Source organism: Lissotriton helveticus, chromosome 1_1 (assembly GCF_964261635.1).
Source record: "Lissotriton helveticus chromosome 1_1, aLisHel1.1, whole genome shotgun sequence".
In the NCBI taxonomy this organism is placed as follows: Eukaryota; Metazoa; Chordata; class Amphibia; order Caudata; family Salamandridae; genus Lissotriton; species Lissotriton helveticus.
The window spans coordinates 1,878,408,923-1,878,432,727 of NC_136057.1; the positions used below are offsets into that span (position 1 = coordinate 1,878,408,923).

General features: G+C 47.3%; 1 protein-coding gene across 1 annotated transcript in view; it reads right to left on the bottom strand.

The window, feature by feature from the left end:
* Positions 1–23,805, bottom strand: part of LOC144754364 (quinone oxidoreductase-like protein 2) — a 198,787-nt gene that overhangs the window by 123,479 nt on the left and 51,503 nt on the right. Inside the window, exon 2 of the mRNA XM_078642059.1 lies at positions 21,093–21,249. Within this exon, the coding sequence (XP_078498185.1) occupies positions 21,093–21,249 (157 nt within the window). The remainder of the gene's footprint in view (positions 1–21,092; positions 21,250–23,805) is intronic.

Genomic DNA, 23,805 nt, shown 5'->3' on the forward strand with positions numbered 1-23,805 from the left:
ATACTTTTCTGGGGTTAACCCAAACTTCCTGATCAATGCTAGCTTCATGGTGGGGTAGTTGGTCTGCTCCTCCGGTTCTAAGGCTAGCAAAGTGTCCCGACCGGTAGGAGGCATGTACTTGTACAACCCACCCCCCCAGTGCTTCTCCTGGATCCCATGGGCTCTTAAGGAGACCTCATAGGCTGCCAGCCACTTGGCTATGTCATCCCCCTGACTATAGCTGGCAATTATATCCTTAGGCAGGTAGGGTCTGGACTCCCTGGTTGGTTCTCTGGTTTCGCTGCCACCATTTGGAGTTGGAAAGGGTCCCAGTTGCAGGGCCTGGAGTTCTAACTCTTTTAGTTTGAATTCATGAGCCATTCTCCGCTCTTCCTTCTCCTGTTCTAACCTCCTCCCCTCCCTCTTTTCTTCCAACTCCATTTTTGCTATTTCCCACCTTAACAGTCTTTCCTCTCTCCTGTCAGCTAACTCGGTTTCTGACAACCCTCTCGATGACACACTGCTGCCCTCCCGTGAGGTTGCCTTGGGGCTGATTGACATCTCACCCACCCCCGGGGGACATTCCGCAGTCCTATCAATGACAGTACCTCTGTCCGATTCCTCTTCATTGCGTGCTTCCACCCAAGCCCTCAAACTGGTCTGGAGTTCCCCCTTCTTGGCACCACGCTTAAAGAACACTCCCATTTGTTGACAGAAATCTTTTAGCTGGGCCAATGAATAAGTGTCCAGTTTTTCCAGTGCAAATTCCATTTTGCAACAGGCAACACAAGGTTAAGCACACAAAAAGAATAGAGTTGCAAGGGCAACCTGAAGCTACCTCCACCCCACCACCAGGAATAAATTTGGAAAAAGCAAAAATAAAAATTAGGAGGGCCGCTAGGAGAAAACTCCAGGTGTAGGTTAGTGGATTACACTCAATTACTGCAGAGTAGTTGCAACCACAGTCAACATCCCACCGCTAGACACCAACTTGTTGGAACTTAAATATGTCAGGTCACCTAGGGTAGCCTGGCCTAGGGTAAGGCAAATTCAACAGAGGCACATGTGTAAAGGTTGCAAGCCACCCCGCAGTAATTCAATGCAATATCACCCAAAAATGACACTATACCACTGTTTGGAAAAATACGAGCTTGTTTATAAAAATATTCTTTGCTTTCTTGTCTTCAGAAATTACAGCTCAGTACATTACATTTAATCATGAGATTATTAAGTTCCTCAAAGTTGCCAAAACTCTTTCACTATTTGGCTTTCTAACTTTACATCACATTACAGAAGTTCCCAGGGAGCAATGACTGCACTCCTCTAAAAGAATGGTTGACACATTTACTCCCACTCCACCACCGACATCAGGAAGTACTGGCTAACCCTCCACACTTCCCTTATTTAAGGACTTGCTCTTCTGGAGAACTGTCACGAGGCAGGCACTGTACCAATATTTATATAGCCAGTAGGAAACAACAATCTGTGTAGACCCCTATGGAAGTCTTTATGGGCGCTGCACGATTTAGGCTTGATCCTTTGTTTAAATAAATACTAGGCCTTGCTTCTCTGCCTTTGTTTTTGTTTACTTAAAGAGGACAACTTCCCCCTCTCGACCTCCTCCTTACTTGTAGAGCATCTGCTGGGCTGGTGTCTTTGATCGCCGGGGGCGGCAATGAAAAGGAACCGAATCACACTGTGGCTCACCAGCCTCTGGGGGCTCCTCGGCTCTCCCCTCCCGCTCAAGCCAGCTCCTCCGTGTGGCGCTCAAGCGGGGGAAAGAAGGCACAACAACAAACACGAGCCGCTGCTACACTCCAGGCGCTTCCCTGTCCGGTTCCGCCTCCGCCTTCCTTGAGGGAAGCGGCTCGACCGGGCATGCGTGGGAGAGTAGCGGCTCAGGCCAGAGCCTGCTCGACTTCGCAGGACTACCTCCTCCGGTCCCGCCCACACGCGCCGACTGACACGCTCAGACAGCAGGGCCGGCGCTGATCAGAGACAGGGAAGGAAAGGGTGATTCTCCTCACACGATGTCACCGCCACAGTCACCGGACCCAGGGCGATGAGGGCGGACTTTACCAGGCGGCCAGTACACTTGGTCACGCCTCGCCAGGCACACAATTTTAGCCCCAATCCAGTCAATCCGACTACTCCTTGACAAGGGGCTACCCCAGGTAACGGGGAGTTGGGGGAAGAAAGGTTTGATTAAAATGTCTGATGACTCCTCTTTTTGCTCACAGTCCCCTTGGCTACCGATGGAAGTATCCAGGAGTCCCTTTCCTCAAACTCTGCACTAGAGCCTCTTTCCTCACTGGTCAGGGGGCTTCCCACAGGTACAACCTCCCTCACCCACGCCTTTCGCTGGGACCAGATGAGTACAGGTGCCCAGGGTCTTCAGGATCCCCTACAGGCAGGGTCAGGACAACGACTATAAGGGTAGAAGGGTGGTGAACCAGTAAGGAGCGTCCCTACAATGGGAGGTCAACCCTCTGATGATCCTACCCCCGTCTTATACTCCAGCCTTAACTCCAGCCAGCTTACACTGCAAAACAAAATGGCTGACCAACATTCCGCCTTATATAGGCTGACCCTCAGAGGTCCAGAAGGGACCAGAAGGTTCTGGAATGCCCTACTCTATCCTATGGGACAGGTTCCAGGTATGACAGTTGTGACAGTTGGTAGCCACCATTTTATGACTCCAAGGAAATTCCTGTCAGGAAAGGCCTCTAGGCCTGAGGTGAAAAACTATGAGGGCGAAAGAGCACCTATCCCCTAGACCAACACCTTGAAAAATCTAGTGGACACAAACATGAATAAGGGTATGAGGGGCAAAAAGGGAACAAAATAAATAATAAATTGGAGGGACTACGCAAAGGGCCAGACAGGTCTAACACCCTGCCTCCCAGCTTTCCCGCTATGGCGACAAACCTCCCCTCAGGGTCTACCACCTGCTTGGCAACCTGAAAAGGGACCCCAGCCCTGATCCAAATTAGTGCGCCCCTAGCGTACTCTGAATATGTAGGACTGTATACTTGGCCTCTCCATCTGCGCTGCAATGCTATCCCCTCTGCCTTCGTTAAATGTGTTTCTTGCAATAATGCTATCTGGACCCCTCTGCGCACCAGGTAGGCATGTATTTTATGACGTCTCGTCATGGTGTGTAGACCCTGCACGTTCCAGGTAATGCATCTCAAGTTAGGTAAGTCACCCATTGTCCCACAGTGCCCCGTGTCCGCTTCTCCACTCAACTTTTACGTGTTCTAAGTGTGAAAAATCCCCAGCACCGATGGCGTGCCCTCCCCCCAGCAATATAACATTCCCCCAAACTCCCCCCCCCAGAACAGGACCCAAAGATCGCAATCTAGTTCCCATCTAAACACTCCCAAAAGAAACTGTCAGATAAACCCAACGGTAGTCACCGCAGGTGTGCCTTAAGGGCAATGTGGGGGGGTCGAGTACCAACGGGAAGCCACCCTCCACTCGGGCCTCTTGCGAGTGATCGAGCCTTAAATAACTACGTGCAGCTCAAACCTTCGCCCGTCTTCCCTCTACAAATAATCAAGCAGCCCCCTCCCTCAGTTCGTAGCAAATAGTTCACCACGGTCCGTACACCAACCTCAACAGCTCACCAGGATTTCTCATTGTTCGTCTAATATTCCTTCAGCCGTCCCTGGGGTGACCGTGGGCATCGGCACACTGTCAGTTTCCGAGCACTCAGTGTCTGAGCGGTCATCGCCCCTGCCGGATTCTGCCCCCTCTGTCAAAGCATCCTGCGATCCCGAAATGTTGGACACCACCTCCAGAACTCCCCGCCGCTCCGCCGCCGTCTCCGACAACGAAGGCCGCCCTAGACCTCTAAGTCGATTGCGTATTCGCCTGGACTTCCGTCGCGGCAGCCCCTCCGACACCGCTTCAAGATGTGAGCCAAAGCCGTCTTTGCCGGCCCTGTACAGTTCCAGCCAGCTACATACGTCTTCTGGTGTATCAAAGAATTTGGTAGAGTCATCAACGATTATTCGGAGTCTAGCCGGGAATAATAAGGAGTATTGGATGCTCTCGCTTCTCAGCTCTCTCTTGACCGCCAGGAAGGAGGTCCGTTTACGCTGCGTTTCGTAGGTGTAACTTTACTGTTCTCCACCTGAAAGGGACCATTTAACCGAGCATTGTGAAGTAATAGGTCTCTGTCTCGGTAGTGGAGAAGCCGCACAACCACTGGGCGCGGAGGGCGGCCCTGCTGTAGCGGTCGGAACGGGACCCTATGCGTCCGCTCCAGCGTGTAAAAGGGGGACAGACCTTCCGGCGCCACCGTTGTTCGGAGCCAATCTTCAAGAAATCGAACCATATCTCCCCCCTCAATTTTCTCTGGCAGTCCTACGATTCGGATGTTGTTCCGGCGATTGCGCCCTTCAGCTTCCTCTGCTCTTTTCTCCAGTGCGTCTATGCGGTCCAACACATCAGTCATAGTGGCTGAGAGGGCTTTTTGCGCCGGCTCCAGAGTGCGAACCGTGTCTTCCACCTCTTTAACACTATCAGACAACTTGCCGTGGTCCGCTCTGAGCAATCCGAGTCCCGTGGCCACTTGTGCTATATCTTGTTGAAGTGCCGCACGGGTATCTGTTATCGCCGTCAAGATCTTGTCCAGCTGATGTTGTAGGTGTGGATCCCGTGGCGGATCGGGATCTGGTTGATCTCCCTTGTCCGCCATCTCTGCGTCCGATGTGGATTGCGTGCCGCCCTTGGCTCCCTTCGGTTTCCCCATGTCGGTGGCGACGTCCAATGTCATCAGCGACGAGCGGGGGGGAGCCGTCTAGTGGCAGGCAAATCTCGCTGAAGTCTATTTCGGTTGGCAGATGCCCCGGCGGTTGGGAGGGATATCACCTGGGTATGCTTAGCTCGGGCTCAAAAGAACAGTCACAGAGAGCCTATGAGCAGGTCACCGGCAGTCTATAACAGCTATATCTGTCCAAGATGGTTCCAGTCAGTATCACTCTAGACCTCCGGTGTAGGAAGGCCTCGGCGGGGGGGAGGCGGGGGCCCCCACACAGCGCGGCAGTCCGCCCAGCGTCAGCTCCAAGGCCAGTCTCAACAAGGGTCTCCAAGCCCCACAGATCACCAGCCGGGTCGCTCGCGCACCAGCCGAATTCGCAGGCGTCCCAGGGAAGGGCCAATCTCAACCGCACGAGGGTCGGTCGCGGCAAAGGGCCTGCGAGGCGTATCCCGTGTAACTAGGCGTAGCCAGTTGTTAGTCCTCCAGCGCTGTTTAGTAGTGCCACTCCGCAGGAGGCACCCAGCCCGCGCCGCCCCGCATCAGCCGCTGTACTCCGCCACCAGTGTGAGCCCCAAAGCGTGGTAGTCAGTGTATGGGTGCCCCCTCTTTTGCCCCCGGCATATGATGACAGATTTCTCACCGTGGGGTGGCCTCTTGTTGATGTGAATCAGCCTCACAGCGGGAAGCACACCGTCGATGTCCCCGCTTCCACTATCGCACAGGGGGGTCTCAAGTATATCCAGGGGCCCAAGGGGGGGTCCTCCAAACAGACTCCGATGACTTGGCTCTGAGGATCAAAGCTCCTCTCCGGCAAGCGCCGCCCGACGCGGTAGAGCGCTCTCCACGTTATCCCCCTCAAGGGTCGCCCAGCACACAACAGGGACCCCCCGGCAGTCCCTCCCGTCCTCCGTCCACTCCCTCAGCCAGGATCCGGCTCCAGCACGTCTGTCCGGCAGCTTGATCAAGGGGCCTCTCACCGCACTTCCGACGGCCGCAGAGGGGGGGAGGGGGTGGGAAGCGATCCGCTACCCCCTTCACTGTCATTGCAATCGGATCACAGCTCCTGCTCCAGAGCGTGGCCGCGGGAAATCCAGACACTCCTCTGTGCAATAAGGGAGGCTGACGTCCCAAACCAGCTCCGGCAGCGGAAGGCCTCCTCCAGCCCGGGGGCTTGCTGCTCACCAGTGCCGCTCGCAATCCGGTCGGGCGGTTTCCGCCACCTCTCGCGCCCAGTATTTCTCTGTGGCCCCCATCCGATAGGGTGCTTCGCCCGGGCCCGCCGCTGTATCCGGTATTCCGTAGGGTCCACAGGGGCAATCCAAGGACCTCAATGGCTTCGCAGCTAGAGGGACTCTGCGGGCGCCATTTTGTCGGGTTGTTCTCGGCACCCCGGGCCGTCCGCAAAGCTCGGCACACTCGTCTGCAGGGTCGGGGGCAGGGGGTGTTCCGCAGCCCCGTCGCAGGAGTCCGCTTCCGCCGCTCTTGTGAGGGGAAACGGGAGCCTTAACGTTTCGCAATCAGGATAAAAAAGGGCTCGATCACGGAGCCCAGCGCTCAGGTGACCTCCACCATCGGCGCCCAAGCCACACCCCCAAAGAGTGGAGAGTCATATAGTGTAGCAGAGGGGATTAAAGTAAAGTAGAATATAGTTGAGTAAAGTATCATACAGTAGAGAGATGTAGCATGTCGTGGATTGGTGGGCATACAGTGGAGTGGTGTAGACTGGATCAAAGTGTTGTGTAATATACAGTGGAGGCGTGTAGAGTGTTGTGAAGGCGCATAAAGTGGGGTAAAGTGAAGGGTCATGGAGGGGTGTAGAGTGGAGGGAAGTGTCGTACAGTGGAGTGGCGCAGCATGGCTACGAGTGTCGTGGAGTGTCACAGAGTGGCGTAGAGTGAAATTAAGTGGCATAGACTGGAGTAAAGTGTTGTGCTGCAGAGAGCGGAGTGGCATACAGTGGAGTGGCGTAGAGAATATTAGAGTGGAGTGACGTAGCGTAGAGTGGAATAAAGTGTCAGAGTGGAGTGTCTTAGGGTGGTGTTGAGTGTCAGAGTGGAGTGGCATAAAGAGTCGCAGAGTGTCTTAGAGTAGCATAGAGAGAAGTAGAGTAGCATATAGTAGAGTGTTCTAGTAGCGCACAGATATTAGACACAACACAGTTTCAGCTGAAATTACCATTATATTTGCACAGGCATAGTTTTAATGATAAAATCATACAGGGCACAAACAATAATGTATAGAAATAGCACCACCTAGTGTATTGATTTGTTCTGATAATGTTAAAATATTGGTTTCCCCTCACTTTAGAATTACCCAGAAATGTACTTAATTTGTGCTTTCCTAATTATGATATATTCTGAAATATTTGCATAGTCAATTTATAGACATTTGCATTTTTGTTATGTGCTCGAAAAACGTCTTTCCTTTGACCCTTCATATTGTCATATAAATCATTCCACTTTGAAGTCAGAGAAAGAAAAGTAAACAGCAAGCTCTCTCAGAAGACAGAGCCTGACATTAGACCTCTGTCTTTGAATGCGCAGCAAATATGACAAGATAAGAAGAAAATTTAAAGGCCGGTTTATAGAAAGCAAGCACTCGTGGAAGAATACAAGGAAAAAGTCAAAAAGGCAGTAAACAGGCTAAGGTCCACAGGAGGAACAAAGACTACATGGACGGGGTAAAACAAATAAAGCCAGCAAATAGAAAGCAAGCAAATATGAACTACAAATCACAAAACCAATTGTAAGCAATGGGCGAAATACATTCCTTTCAGAATGTCCCCAAGACGTCTTTACCAACCAGACAGCTGTGCTGTGCAGTAGGCTTCGACTTCAAAATTTCTGGATCTTTACAAAAGTGCCTTTTTTGAAATTTGTTTTGCTATTTATGAAATCCTGGTAGGGTCTGTCTAGTTAGAATCTGAATTGCTGTATTACTACCCACAAGTATCTGATGCATGTATTATTAAAACTAATAAAGATGTGTTAAAAAAACAACCATTTAACCATTAAAAAACATTTGTACTCAGAAGCTTATTGCTAGTTCAAGATGGGGCACAGTCGCTGTTCTCATTCAAGCATGCCCCAACTAGTTATCAGCTTCTGACTAAAAACAATTTTGACTTGCTTATAATTCACTACAGAATTATACTCATCTGCACACTCAGAGAGCCAGAGTTCTAAGCAGTTCGTAATCTACACCTGTTCACACAGATAGACTGCCCAAAAACCCTTTTAGTATACACATTCTCCCATCCACTGTTTTACATGAGCCAGGCGCTTAACAGATGTCAAGCACATACACTTCTTGTATTGGAAAGGGGGCATGCCGGCAATATTTAACAGAACTGAAGTACTTTCAAAGCCAGAGTGTCACTTCCCAGTAGGCAGCAGGTACTCTGGTATAATCATCACCTGGTTTTCTGGATTTTATGCTATCATTGCCTTTGTTAGTCTTTGACACCGCAGAGGTCAGCTGTGGTTGGCACATGTTTTGGGTTGCTTCGCACCCTGAAGGTATGTTGATATCTCCTACCTATTGACTGTAGGAGAACAGGTGAGCCACGCATTGGTCAAATCTCGGCTGGACTACGCTATGACTACTTAGGCGGTGTCAGAGGCTCTGCTTGGCCATCTCCAGGTTGTGCAAAAGGCTTCTGCCCAGCTCATCCTGAGACTTCTTTGACAGCTTTCAATTTATTTGTCTTTTTAAAATCACTGCACTGGCTGCCCATTAAGCCAGCCAAGGATATGTTGACCAACATATTCCCCCCTTACTGTGCTGCCAGAGCTTCGACGTCAGCAGCCTTGGTGGTAGTGCCTTGCATCTAGAGAACGAGGAGGGGAGATAAAGCAATTTTTGTTCTTGGAATCAGCTTCCTCTGGACCTCCAGATGCTTCCCTCAGACGAGGTTTTTCGAAGAAGGAAGCTGCAAACTTGAGTCTTTTCTTCTGTTTATTAGGAATTTCCTTTGTGTGTTGGGTCTCACTAATAGCTTTAGCGCCAGGACACTCGGAGTAGCCGTGCGCTCTAAAACTAAAGAATGACCCTGCATGGTCACCAGTGCTGTCCAGACCAACCATATCCAATCGCTTCCCTATGTCTGGCTGTGGCCAAAGTCAGTGTAGGTACTACTTCTGTCCCTCCATCTCTGCTAAGAGCTGTATTTTAACATGAATGCCTATTGACTAGTGGATGTGATGTAGGTCTTACACCAGTGGCTAGTAGCTCCCTTATTTAAACATACAGCTGCAGAGGAAAGTAGATCTATTGAGTTCCTATGTGTGCACTTGTTTGTGTATTTTTGTTGTATTGTTGCGGTACAAATTGGGGTCCATGGCTTCCAGTTGTGTTTTAATGGAATCCCCAGGAGTCAAAAGGAAGCCACTGCTCTAAGATTAGAAAAGGAGAACAGTCATAGCTTATTCACAGGCGTGGTTAAGACTTAAGACATGTATAAAACATGACACTCACTAAAACTCAAACTGTATATCCTGGGAGTGGTATGAACATGAAATGAATAGGACTTTATTAACAGGTAAGTGATTATAGAAGTTAAACATATACCACATGCAAAACAGATATGCAGTTTTTACTTGCTATTTGCTAGTTTTACGTAAAACTGAGCTTAATTGTTAAAGTTCTTCTAGGGGCTAACTCTCAAACAGGTTCAAACCAGTTGGTTCCAATATTAGTTAAGGTCTCAAAGATGGAGGTCTGCTTTAAGGAACTTTATTTCAATATTAGTGAACCCGTATCAGCCAAAGAGGCAGCGGTGGCAGACATGAGAACAAAATGTATCAAACCACTCAATTAGTTGGGAGTCCGTGGAACTACATTTATAGGAAAATGGGCTAAAAAATCCATTAGCCCAAAGGCCCACTACCCAAACTGAATCCGTTGTTGTTTTGTCTGATATGTAGTCATGAAGTGACATTACTGGGTTTGTCATCTTCTATCTGCATAGGAAGTGAAATTACTTCTCCCATCCCTCTCCCAGAACCTACCTGATGGGTGCCACAGCTAGCACGCCCAGCCGGCACGCTTCTGGTGCACCAAAGACAAGCCTCTCTGTGCCTGTCCCTGCCTGGACCGCACCAAGAGCCAGGAACCCTGGTCCTCCCCTCTCCTGCCGCTACCATGCTGCAACCCTCTGCATCCTCACCCCGGCTGCTTCTCCACAAGCTGCTGCCTGCCCACACCTCATTCTCCTGTGCTTCCTGCATGTTTTCATGCACATCACTCGCTGCACCCACACCAACAGTATCCAACACAACACTCACAAAGTTCTGAAACCATCCAAACAACACTCCACACTCACATGAATGCTACTCAATACTCAGTCACTCACCAAGCATAGCACAGAGATCTGGGACATGCACTACAATGCACTGGACCAACTTTTTCTCATGGAAACTTGGCTGAACCCTACATTGGCACCCGACATTGCCACAGTCATTGCCCCAGCTATACGTTTGCCAGGCAAAACAGACTTCACAAGCCCAGAGGCAGAATCGCCATCATCCAGAAGACCACCAGCAGCTGCACCACATCCATGGACAAGTCACCGTCCAACATGGACAGTTCCATGTTACAGCCAAGTTCACCCTAAATGGCACTCATCTACAGACCACCTGGACAGCGCACCAACCTCACTGACACCATCACGTATTTCATTGACCCACTCACCTTGAATGATAGCAAATACATCGTACTTGAAGACCTGACCTTCTACCTGGAAGACCACACAGACCCCCAACTCAAAAGCACTCATCGAGGACCTAGGAAGCCTGAGCCTGACCAAAAGAGTAACAGGATCTACCCACATAGCTTGACACCTCCCAGATCCTATTTTCACCACCTTTTAAAACATATGCATCAACAAGCCCACACCAGTCCCCTGGACAGACAATGCCCTCATCAAGAGCAGCATTCCATCCCGGTCCTACCCATGCACCACCACAAGACCAGCCAGCCGAAACTGGAACAGCGTCACTGGCAAGGACTGTAACACCGCTCTCCACACTCACCAACCTGAACACATCACCAGCCTCCCCAAAGACATCAAGAATTTCAACAACTTGATCCCCTGCTGCATCGACTCCTGGGCCCCTCTCAAACACAGCAATACAACAAGATGAAGACTCCAGGCCAGCTGGTACCCGGAGGATCTCTGACTGATGAAACGCCGCTGCAAACAACTGGAGCGCAAATGGAGAATGAGCCCGGAAAATGTAGACAGGAGCATGTTCAAATCTGCCCTAAGACAGTACCATCAAATGACAGACCACGTTGATATCAGTACAAACAGAAGCAAAGAAATCTTCACCATTGTGAAAGATTTCACCTCACCAACGGCAGCTTCCAACTTGATCAACCCCTCGCAGGACCTCTGCAACATTTTTGCTCAATTCTTCAGAAGCAAAATCACCACCCTTTATGGCAACTTCAACCTGCAACTGGACCTGACAGACCTTGCCAAACACCTGTCTATCTTATCCATTAAACTAATCCTAACCACATGGCACATCATGACTCCTGAAGAAACTGCTGCCACCATAAAGTCCATCCACTCAGGCGACCCATGGAACCCATATGCCCACCACGCCTACTACAGAGGACTGCAAAACATCAGCGACATGTTTACGCCCTTTTTGAATGCCTCCATTTCTTCTGTGACTTTCCCAGATATGTGGATACATGCAATTGTCCTCAATTTCCGAAAGAAACCCTCTGTGGACCCTTCAAAGCTCGCCAACTTCAGATCGATCTCTTGGCTAACATTCTCGGCCAAGGTCGTCATCAACAGACGCTTCACCAAATATCTCAACTACCACTAACACCACTCAGTCTGGTTTCAGATCCAAACACAGCAAGGAAACTGCACTTATCACCACCACACATGAAAGGACATCCGTATGACTCTGGTCAGAGGAAACACGGTGGCCCTCATTCTTCTGAACCTCTTTGTAGCAATTGACACATTCTCCCACCCCATCTTCATTCAATGCCTGCATGACATCAGAATCCAAGGACATGCACTCTGATGGATCTGTTCCTTCTTAACTAGACGGTCCAAGTCAGTCAGCCTTTCACCACATACCCTGGAAGCCCGTATCATCATCTGCAGAATTACGCAGTGATCCTCACTGAGCCGGGCCCTCTTCAATGCATACATTATCCCTCTAGCAAGCATCATCCGCTCTCACGACATCAACATCCTCTACTACGCTGGTGACACGCAATTCATTCTCACCCTCACGGGTAAGACTTCCAGTACCCGGATCAAGTTCAATGTCTGCATAACTGAAACCGCCCACTTGATGGAGACCAACACCCAAAAGCTGAACACTGACAAGACCGAAAGCACGATTTTTGGCACATCACTGTGGGACACACCCTAGTGACCAACGGAGCTAGGACCAACACCCACACCAAGAACCTCAGGATCATCATCGACCACAAGCTCAACATGACCGCCCAAGTAAAGGAAGGTTGGGGGAAAGTATGATAAGGATTGAGGGCCATACAGCGGGGCTGGAGGTCCTAGATGTTGGGTTAGAGGTAGGGAGTGAGCACAGGACTGCGACCCTATTTGTAGATCCTAGTCCTGTTGCTCCGCATCTCCCCCTCTGGTTCCGCCGTTATGCAGTGTTTCCTCTTGGAACATTACCGGCATTAAGTCTAAAATTGGCAACCCACTTTGGCAGGACTTTATTCAGACCCAGGATCTGATCTGCCTCCAAGAAACATGGAATAGGGATCCGATCCACCTTAACGGTTTCAAGACCTTCCATACTCCAGCTGTTGACGTTATACACGGAAGAGCGAAGGGTGGATTCAGCATCTATTTGTCAAATAAGCTGAATGTAATAGGGGTAACAGAGCCTGTTAAAGATATCTATTTCCAACTTTTGATACTTGTTCTGGACTCTGATACCACAATTGCCCTGCTTAATCTATATAATAATATCCCCTGGGCGACGTATCTAACGTCCTTAAAAAAGTGGCCAAAGCATTGTTTTTACAGGGAAAAATCTTTAGACATGACCTGATGATTCTCTTTTTCTAGGATATTAATTGTACTTTGTGTAACATGATGGAGGATAACAGGTGTGGAATGACCCGGGAAGACGGCTTGTGCCAGTCATATTTTAGTCATTCTTTCCTGGGTGAACAATTTAATGAACTACTTGGTAAACTTGATTTGGGATTTGCAAACGAAGTCTGTATGACACCATCTTCCCTTCCTCCAACATTTAATGGGAGGGGTTGTGCTTCTACTATGGATTATGCCCTTGTAACAAATAAGCATGCTAATAGAATTTATTCCTTTGAGGTCTCAGATATTGCTTTAAGTGACCATTTTCCGCTCTGTATAGCCATCTTGATCCCAAAGAAGTCCACTTTGAAACGTAATATAGAAAGGGACAGTGCGGACGAAAATGTGTCCATTGGTAGCATTAATGGCTACTCGTTAAGATGGGCCATGGTGGATCAAACTGAAATACTTAATGTAGTAATTGGTAAATGCACATCTGAGCTAGCGATCTGTTTGGGGGAAGACTCTACACCCGAAATGCTCCTTGCATCCTTTCTAACTATTTCTAATGAAATTAGGACCTCCCTTACGAGACAGTGTAAAAATGTTAAACAAAAAGGAGGTTGGTTTGTAAAAACACCACGCCAAGGTGCCGATCGATTCTGGTAGGTATCTCGAGAACTTACAGCATTAGGTCTGTTAGATAATAACAAGCCCTTTAAATATTTTAAACCGGTAAACACGATCTCTGTAAACTAGAGAGCGGTAGAGATGGATACCTGAAAGACCTCTTTGATGCCCTATGGCCATAAGCACAGATACTATAAAGGATATGGACTAACAACAAGAATCTGACCTGTTTAGAAGTACCCCGAAATGTTGACAAAAGAGTTAATCTAATTATCCCCCTGACAGAACCTGAACGGCCTGAAGCCTGGCTTTGGATTTTACCAGCAGCATCGGCGCCCCCATACCTCCTAGAAGTCGCCTGATGCCTGATATCCTTGAATAATAAAACTAAAATCAGGTAAAATATAAAAGTGAAAATCCCAGAAATAACTAAACAACTGTGGGCATGGTTATACTAGACTACTTGGTCCTAGCTGGGATCTATACTAACAAATAATGACTAGCTGAACTACCTGTTGACTCTGGACTCGGTCCTTGATCTACACTACAGAATCATGCGTGTTCAAAAGAGAGGAGTGCTGAGAGAGACTATGAACTGTCTTAATATGTATGATAAAAACAGTTTATAGACCTACGTGTGAGTAAAGAATCTGTGTGGTATTGAATGTGCTCTTTGGTCCATACAGTCAAGGCTATCATGATGCCTTTTAGATTTCACCTTTCGGGGAATCTATCCTAGGGAGTGTCTCTAGAAGGTTTGACACTGCATGGCAATCAACGGTCAGGTGTAGGAGCATTGCTCCAGTGTTTATCAGATGTACAAAATAACATGCTGAAATATTGGAAGTCTCTTTAAATGTCTGAAATATGTAGTAACCCATCTATGATGATGAATGTTTATTGCTAGCACTGAACAGTAATTTGAAAAGTATATATACATACATGAAAGTAAAATGCATGTTTTACTCCTTATCTTGCAGAAGTTTATCTCTGTGCCCGTCCCAGTATACTGCCCCTTGCCCTGACGAAGGTGCGGCCTAACTGGCCTGTCACCGAAACGCGCGTCGGCGTATGTCTCCAGGAATACGGTTATTGTCCTCACTACATCAGGACCCGTAGCTAAAACCACCTATCCGGATTAACACCTTGACATAACCAGCACATGAACCATCGTTGTGCTATACCCGCAAGGAGTAGAAAATTGACTGATAGAATGAATGATGTATGGTACTAGACTAGTTAGAGTAAGGAAGGATTGAATGTGAATGATTTAGTGTGTGTTAAGTATTGGCCGTTACTGGGTAGGACAAATTTCCCTTCTGTTATTGTCCCTATATGTATGTTTGTTTTATTTATGACCTATATGCACTGCTGATATACTAAAAAATATATTTCTATATTTTAAGAAGAAACTTTTTATGTCTGTGTTATCAGAAAACAAAAAATAAAAAATATATTTTTCAATATGAACTGTTTAGTCTATTTGATTTGACCATGTGATTGTGATGTTCAGTGTCAATCCCTAGGTTAACCACCCCTCTATGTATATCTCTTGGACCCTCTAGCTAGGGCCTTTATATCTTGAGGCAGGGTACTCTCCTTTTCTATTCAATTACTCGTTAAGATGGGCCATGGTGGATCAAACTGAAATACTTAATGTAGTAATTGGTAAATGCACATCTGAGCTAGCGATCTGTTTGGGGGAAGACTCTACACCCGAAATGCTCCTTGCATCCTTTCTAACTATTTCTAATGAAATTAGGACCTCCCTTACGAGACAGTGTAAAAATGTTAAACAAAAAGGAGGTTGGTTTGACTCTAGTTGTACTAGAGCTTATGCACTTCTAAAAAAAGAATTGCATAAGAAACCTAGGTGTGCTAAGGAAGTCAGTAGACTTAGGAAAGAGTATAAACTCACCATAAAAGACAGAAAGGATAAGTTGAAAGTAGAAGCTTGGGAAGCCTTGCATCTAGCTTCCGATAGGAACGACAGTTCGGGTTTCTGGAAGATTATTAGAACACCCTTTCTTAGGGAAGAGGCTGGTCCCAGACTAGAGATAGCAATTCCTGAATCAGACTGGATTAGGCACTTTTCTAAAGTATATGAGGGTGAGGGACTGGTGAGTTTTCCTTCTATCCCCACTGCCTACTCCACCTCAAGAAACGTATTGTTCACCCTAGTAGAGGTTGAAAAAGCCTTGCATGTAAGTCAGGGTGAGAAAGCCCCTGGCCCGGACGGTGTCCCCATAGATATTTTTAAGGCCATTATTCCTCTGTGGGGCCCCCTTCTGGTCCAGGTGCTTAATGCCAGTTGTATTTCAGAATTTTTGCCTACCTGGGTGGAGTCCATAATAGTGCCCATCTACAAAAAGGGGGATAGACATGACCCGGGTTGTTATAGACCCATCTCCCTTATAGATTCTTTTACTAAAATAGTGGGCCGGATCATTTTGCACCAACTCTTGGTTTGGGCCGAAGACAATTCTATATTATCTGATCTACAATATGGTTTTCATTCTGGCCTAGGAACAGTGGAACAGGGACTAAATCTTCTAATGCTGGTCGGGAAGTACACAAGGGCCAAGAAAGGTAACTTGTTCCTGGCCTTTGTTGACCTCTCGGCCGCATTTGACTGTGTGGTTCATTCCAAATTATGGATATTATTGGGACAACTTGGGGTTGAAGAAAATATTATTTATTTTCTTAATCATTTTTATAGTGATGCTTCAGCCCGCGTCCGTTATGGCCTAAAGGGGGAACGCACGGACAAAATCCCAATCAGGAGTGGTGTCAGGCAGGGCTGCGTCCTGGCCCCATTCCTTTTTAACTTGTACATAAATGGTTTAGAGGAAGCCCTGTGCAATAATAGTTTAGATTCCCCATATGTAGCTGGTCGTCCAATCCCGGCGCTTTTGTACGCTGACGATGCTGTGCTAATGTCTCGTACTCAAGTGGGACTTCAGCGCGTGGTGGATAGTTTTGCCCTCTTCATGAATGAGTTGGGCCTAAGAGTAAATACGTCGAAAACTTTCACCATGCGCTGCGGGAGGTACTCTAAAATCTAGAGGGCCATTTTTATAGCAGGACAGAAGCTTGAATCCACCAAGCAATTCTCTTACCTAGGCATACGGTTTACCCAGAGTGAGTCATGGGGACAGGCAGTGGCAGCGAAAAAACTCGCAATGGTTCGCTCGACGGCTGCCCTCAAGACTTTCTCGAAGAAATTAGGTACCAGACCACCTGTGGAGTTAATTAAGATCTACAAAGTCAAAAGTGTATCTGCTGCAACCTACGGTAGTGGGGTATGGGGTTTTGCAGACCCTATGCCCATCCAGGTAGTTGAGAACTCCTTTTTAAAGTTTATCCTTGCAGTTCCTAAGAGCACTCCCAATTACAACTGCCACGCAGAATTGGGTCTTCCCTTTATATCTGATCTCATCAAGCTTGAGCCTGTGCTATTATGGCACAGGCTGTCGACCGAAGAAGAAACCAAGCTGAATAGAGACATTTTGACAGATATTCTGAAATTAGAAGGAGCTATGAGGATACCATGGCTGAGCTATGTATGTAAATTTTTAACGGATATTGGAAAGCTGGATTATTTTCTAAATCCCCTTACTATCTCAGCCATCTCACGTAAGGACCTGAAGGAGGGTCTGTTTTTTTTTTGGATTCCTTAAGAATTACATCTGAGGTTTTAAAACCTACTGTCCTGCAACACCAAATGTTATTAATCACTTTTAATAATCAACCCTATTTGATATATGTCCCTGATAACTATGACAGATTCCTATTATCCAGTTTTAGATTTGGAATTTTTCATAGACTGGTTAGTTTTCCAACAGTAAATAACTGGATGCAAGATTTACCGCCTTGTACCTGTGATGATGTTTCCCCCCAAAGCACTATGCACGTTCTCCTATTTTGTAAATTTTATAGCTTGATCAAGCAAAGTGGTTTACTGCCGTTACTGAGAGAGATGGGCCATCGGCAATGCCGTCTGGCTATGTTAAGCATCCAATACCTGGATAATCATCTATGTGTTGCAACAATTATATTGTTTTTGAAAAAAGTGATGCGTATTAGAAAAAGTATGATTATATAATGCACTTTAATAAGATTAAGGATGTTATAAACTGGAAACTTTGTTATTAATGAATTTTTTCGTATGACACAGATTGTAACATGAACTGAAATGTATTTCTATGAAACGTTTTTACATGTATACTTTTATGATTGCTTTTTAACAATCGAATAAAGTTATATTTGATTTGACCGCCCAAGTCAATGCCGTCTTCGCCTCATGCTTCCATACTCTAAAGAGGCTGAAGAAGATTTTTAAAATGCTGCCAATCAGCACCTGGAAAACCGTCACACATGCCCTGGTTACAAGCAAGCTGGACTATGGGAAAATCATCTATGCTGCCATCAACAAAACCTCACCAGAAGGCTGCAGACCATTCAGAACTCTGCGGCCAGAATCATCCTCAGCCACTCCCATGCCACACTCAGAAAACACTACACCTGTAGAAGATCCTGTGGCTTCCCATTCACAAACGAGCACAATTCAAACTCCTCACCCACACTTTCAACGCAGTACATAACACTGAACCAGCATATCTCAATAATCGCATCTGCTTTCACAAACCTCTTGACACCTCGGCTCGCCCAGACTCTTACTTGCACACGTCCCATGCAAATGGAAAACTAGATATGGTTGTCAAGCCTTTTTTTACATCGCTCCTAAAAGGTGGCACGATCTGCCACTACATATAAGAGCCTCCGCCTTCCTCCTTGAGTTCTGCAAGAAGGTGAAGACCTGGCTCTTCCATTAGCCCGACTAGGCCTTGGGTGTGGCTAGACTCACATCTGCTTCACACCAGGATACCCTCCCGGGTGACAGTGCATTCTACAAATCTGCCTACTATAACAGGTCTTGGTACCTGGCCTAAAGTGAGAAGGGAAATGAGTACTGCTTGTGAGGAGATACTAAAAACAAGAGTATTTTGTAAAATAACCATGTTTTAAAACCTTCAAAAGAGGCGTGAGGGTTTGTGTGTGTTTTTGTCTGCGTATTTCAAAATCCCAGGTGAAATCTGCTAGACAACTTACCATACCCAACTGAAAGCTCCGGTACCCAACTATTTATTAAAAAATACATTTATTAGGAGGGTGTAACACTCCAAACACTCCCCTCAAAGCTACACCCCTGCCTGCCAGACTGCTACAGCATCAAGGAGAAGGTACCAAACAACATAAGAAGCATAATGTCACAGCCAGCATGGGTGAGGCAAGTCTACCTGGAAACTACTACCTCATGCAGCTGACACACTGTGTCCCAAATAGACATGATTGCCCTACAATGGTCTCTAGCCGCACATTGAAACTTACATTCTACACATACACCATACCAAAGGGAGCTAGAGAACTCCTTTTATGGGGAACTGGTGAGCCATACTACGCATGTCCAGTAAACAGTCGCTTTAGGTAAAAAGGCCTGTACCACAAGTATAATCGGCTGCCATCTCTACATTCTCTTCATAGGCGGGGACAGTAGTTACCACCCTACAGTGGGAATTATCGTCTCAGAGGGCCTAGTTTTAAAAGAGCTCAGCTCTGGAGTGCAGCATCTCTTAACCTCCAGTGGATTCACTCTAGCCTTGTAGAATTTGTAGCAGAATATCAAGCAGGTCGGGTAATGCAGGAGGCTTCCTTCACAACAGGGCTTCCCATCTTACCTATAGGACCCATCTTCTTATATGTTCTGAGGAGAATTCCCATTGTACCTTTATGACCCAAGTTACTGTACATTCTGATGGAATCTTACTATGTGCGGTAATGGCCCAAAATATTGGACCCATAAGCTCACATGGTATGCACCCATAAGGCAACTCAGATCTAGCACTGTGCCACAGCTCACCCCTCTGAGAATACAAACCTCCAGAAATGGAGGTCGTGCCTTTTCCTTTCTTGCCCCCTCCTTCTGGAATAAAATGCCCCTGAACCTACGCACTACCTCAGAACACATCTGCTTTCGTAAAAAGCTGAAGACATGGCTGTTTGCAATCTAAGCTATCCTCCTCTCATCAGAGCCGTCTGCAAGCGCCATGAGACTCTTTGGATGTGATATGTGCGCGTTACAAATACCTCTGACTTGACTTGATGTGCCTATTGGTCCTTTCTTAGTGCACGTTATAAAGGGAGATCTCTCTGTATATACATTCATTGGGCCTTGAGACCCTAACGGGTGAGTACTGCGCTCTACAAATCCCTGATTGATTGATTCTGCATCCTTTCCAAGTTATTTTGTACAGCTTTCCATTCTCACCCACTAAAACTCACAAATCACTACAGATCCATACTCACCCTACTGACTGCAGATCTCCACAAAACAGAAGCAGACTTCAGCCTGCTAAAGGAAACGTTTGGGGAGCAAAACCCTGGACCACACAGAGGCGCTATGACGCTGTTTTAAAGGCAGGCGGGCGCTATCCAAATGCTAAATCACAATGACAATCATGTAAGTGCTGGAGGAAGCTTCCTGTCACCACATGTGCTGCTGTAGGCTCTGAGAGGACTCGCTCAAATCCTGTATTACAGGAGCTATTATATCATCTTCATGGGAGTGGGAGTCCATCTCATGTCCGTGGCTTTAGGAAAAGAGTCACGGACAATATTTTGGTGGATTGGTCTCAAGTACCCACTACCCCACCCATCGTCCCACCCCTAGAAGGAGCTTATCGACCACCACCCTTGCCCAGTGGCCAACTGTGTTATGTGTGCACCCTTCAGCAAGGCCCAGCTTTTAAGCCAGAAGAACTTTTCTTTTCCCTCCTATTACTAACCTTGCTGGGTTCTACTTCTAAGAACATTTTTGGGACTAGTCAATTTGGACATGCTGTATTTTCTCTGATATGGCTGTTTTACATTTACATTATTTAGGTTGTTGCTTTTCTTCATTATTCTCCTGTTGTCATTTTCCTATTATTGTGTTTATGTATTTTTCTATTTGCAACTGATGGACATCCCCCAGTTGTTTGCTTGGATTAGAAGTTTGTGTTCAGTATACTTATTTAAAAAATAAAAAAGACAGGACTAAATGTTTGAATGTTAACATTAGTGGAGTGTACTTTTCTGAGATTCTCAGCTGGAACTAGCGGGTTCTCCGCTATAATTCCCTCATTCTAATGCTGCAGCATTAAATGTTATGATTTCAGAACCCTGTTTTTTGGTGTTTTCTAATCTGCTGTACGTAATCTCGAGTAAAAAGATTCATTCTGAAGCTCATATGTTTGAATGTTCTTCCTGTCAATCCTATTTGGGGTCCTCCGTAGCGTGCCACCCTACAAAGGGGGCTTCGATATCTCATCAGGGGTACCAAGCACTATATAAATGCAAACCCTTCCCTCTTCTGTCCCTCCCTTAGCCTTTTTCAATCCGAATAACAAACTTGCACGTCCACCGATCAAATTAATTTCATATCTCCCTATACTACTTCACCACTAATCCTCTTTGAGTTCCGGAGTAGCCTGCTACTCGCCGAGAAAATCGCCTTGACGCCCCATCAGGGGTAGTAAGCACTATATAAATTCAATTACAATTCTGACCTACGTTTACCCCAGATCCCTCCCTCTGTACACTTGTAATGGAGATGCTGTCAGAGCACATTACCTCATCAGGCTGCAGCTCACGGGGGGACACAGCCCCAATCACCAATGGCTTTTTCAGCTCTCTGCACAGTGCCGCTCGATAGGCCCTTCGGGTAGTAGAACGACCTAGCCCATCCCGGGCATTCAATCCAAACGCATCACTCTGGGAAGTGTATATTCTGCAACAACAGAGAAAGGAGAGAGGTTGAAACACAATCACTGAAAACCTCCAGACTGGTGGTAGAAGGGGAGAAGAGTAGGACAAAAAAGGGAGAGTAGTCACTCCTCTTCCGGTCTGAGCCTACCAAGCCAGGTTTAGTGCCAATATAGGCAACCCTCCCCACGCATGATGAACATAGCATGCAATGCAATAAATAATCACACAAACAGGTTTGTTGGAAAAAAGTTTGCTGCTGGTTTTTTTCCTGCAAGAAGTATGCCAACATGGTGGATTAACTTACGGCCGATCCAAGGGTAGGCAACGGTGACTGACCTAAGCTGCCCTGCCTGCCTGATGGGCAAAGCTGCACTGTAGCCAACCCAATCGGTGCTACCATTTAAGTGGGGATTATCCCCCTTAAATACCGTGGACCATCAGTCCTGACTTTTCTCACGCCTTTTTTAGGGGCAAAGCATTGCAAGGCAAGCCGCCGGTTGCTCAGGCTTACAACTGCCCGAACAACTAGCGGGCGGCGAAATTTTCATCCAGGGCCCTGCCATAAAGTCTCCTGGGGTTTGGCATAGGGCACCCCTATTGTGCTCCTGAAGAGGGTACCCCTCTGTACCAATCAGCCTTCCGATCGCCCTGTAACTCTGCCTGCAACACAAAATTAACAAGTTCTTTACCTGGCCGCACCCCTCCAGCCAACACGCATGGGTATGAGGTAGGAAGGGAGACGGCGTGACCAGGAGAAACAAAGAGGAATGCCAGTGGACAGGGGCAGGTATAAGTACCACGCCCGACCCTCTGAGCGCTGGAAGTGACAAGACCTCGGCAACGGACTTTGGGAGACTCCCCGGGGTCCCCACAACTACAGCGTGGTGATGTACCGTAATGCGGCACTAAGGTGGCCGCCCTTTTACATGGGTACAATGCGTGGGCACACACCTGGGTGGGCCAGGACCTGAGCAGCAGCCCGGTTCAGGCACCCTACCGTGCCAAGCCTGCAGCTCTCTCTGCTATACAGGCAGGCCCCACCCTATTATAAAATGCCACTTACAGCTCTTAGCAGCTGCCAGGTGCGCCACCCTCCATCTGAGGGGAAAGGCAAGAACAACTCACTACCAGAGAAGGCCGCACCCCCGCTCTGCAACGGGGTGCCAGAAGATCAAGGATGATCATTCCCTGGTGCCCCTTCCTCAGCCCCCTGCAACGGCGCTGCCCATTAGTAGCCAATCCAAGCAGACCCTGGCGGAGCAGCCGGCTGAAATGCATACAGAGGGGTGTGGGTTGGGGTTTACGAGGGTGTCCCACATAGGAGCACGGCATCCCAGAAGAGGGGGCGGTCAAGGGGACAAAATGACCACCACTATGCTGAAGCAACTGCAGACCTGACACAACACACCCACACAGCATGACCGGGAGGAACTAAGAGGAAGGCCATTGGGCGGGGCAGGTATAAGTACCTCGCCCAACCCTCTGAGCGCCGTGACGAGGCCAAGGCGCTGAACTTTGGGGAACTCCCCAGTGGTCCCCATGACTAGAGTGAGGAGATGTGCCGTAATGCAGCACTAAGATGGCTGCCCTTTTATAGATTATGTGATTTTTTAGATGATGTGGAGGTGATCCAGCGAGGAGCAGCTCCATCAGCCGCTGCCAAGCCAGAAGGTTGCAAAGATATCCCCGACAGAGGTAAGATGGCAGGAGAGGCTGGTGCCATGCAAGGTGTCATGCTGATAGAAACTTCAGGCAGGGAGCAATCTCCAAGGCAAAGTTTTTTCATGTAAATGCACTACTCCAAATATGGCACCTCGATGCTACGAAGCAGGTTAAATATTTATAGGAGGACCTTGCTGATGTGTATATTATTTAGAAGTATCACTGTTCCTGTTGAAGTACCACTTTTAAGTATTTTTAGCTCAACTAAAGGTTTTGAACTCAAAACCTTACCTTGGCAGAAGCAACAACTAATTATGAAGGGGTATATAGGTTGGCTGCTATTGCTGTCCTCCCGGACCTAAGGTCCGCAGCCAAAGCTTGGTACCACAAACACACGGGTAGAGCCAGGCCCGGCCCAGCCCAATCAAGTGTAACATCGGGATGCTCCTCAACCAACTAGGATTAAGGTGCTTTCTCTAAAAAGGATGTCTGTCCCCTGGACTTTGCTCCTGCTCTCAGGTTATAGACCATCCATAGGAGCAAGGGGTACCATAGACACCTCAAACACATGCCCCTAGGAGAGCATTTGAATTTAACCCCAGAATCAGCAGAGGGCAAATTGTGAAGGCTCCAAAATATTCTACTACAGCCACACTTTGGGAACTAAGAGGAAATGAAAGGATTGAAGATATTCTGAAGAAACATTTTGTCTGTCAGTGATAGTCATTGAGAGATCAGAGGAGATTGCCAAACTATATTTGCAATGCTAATTCTACATAGTAGGTTAAACTACTAGTTTAATTTCAGTAGTTTCTAAAGTAGACGTGGCTAGTGGCTCAACCCTTGAATACCACAAGAGACACATTTTAAAGATGAAGCAAGATGAATCACTACAACCCATTGGAAGCATGTAGGG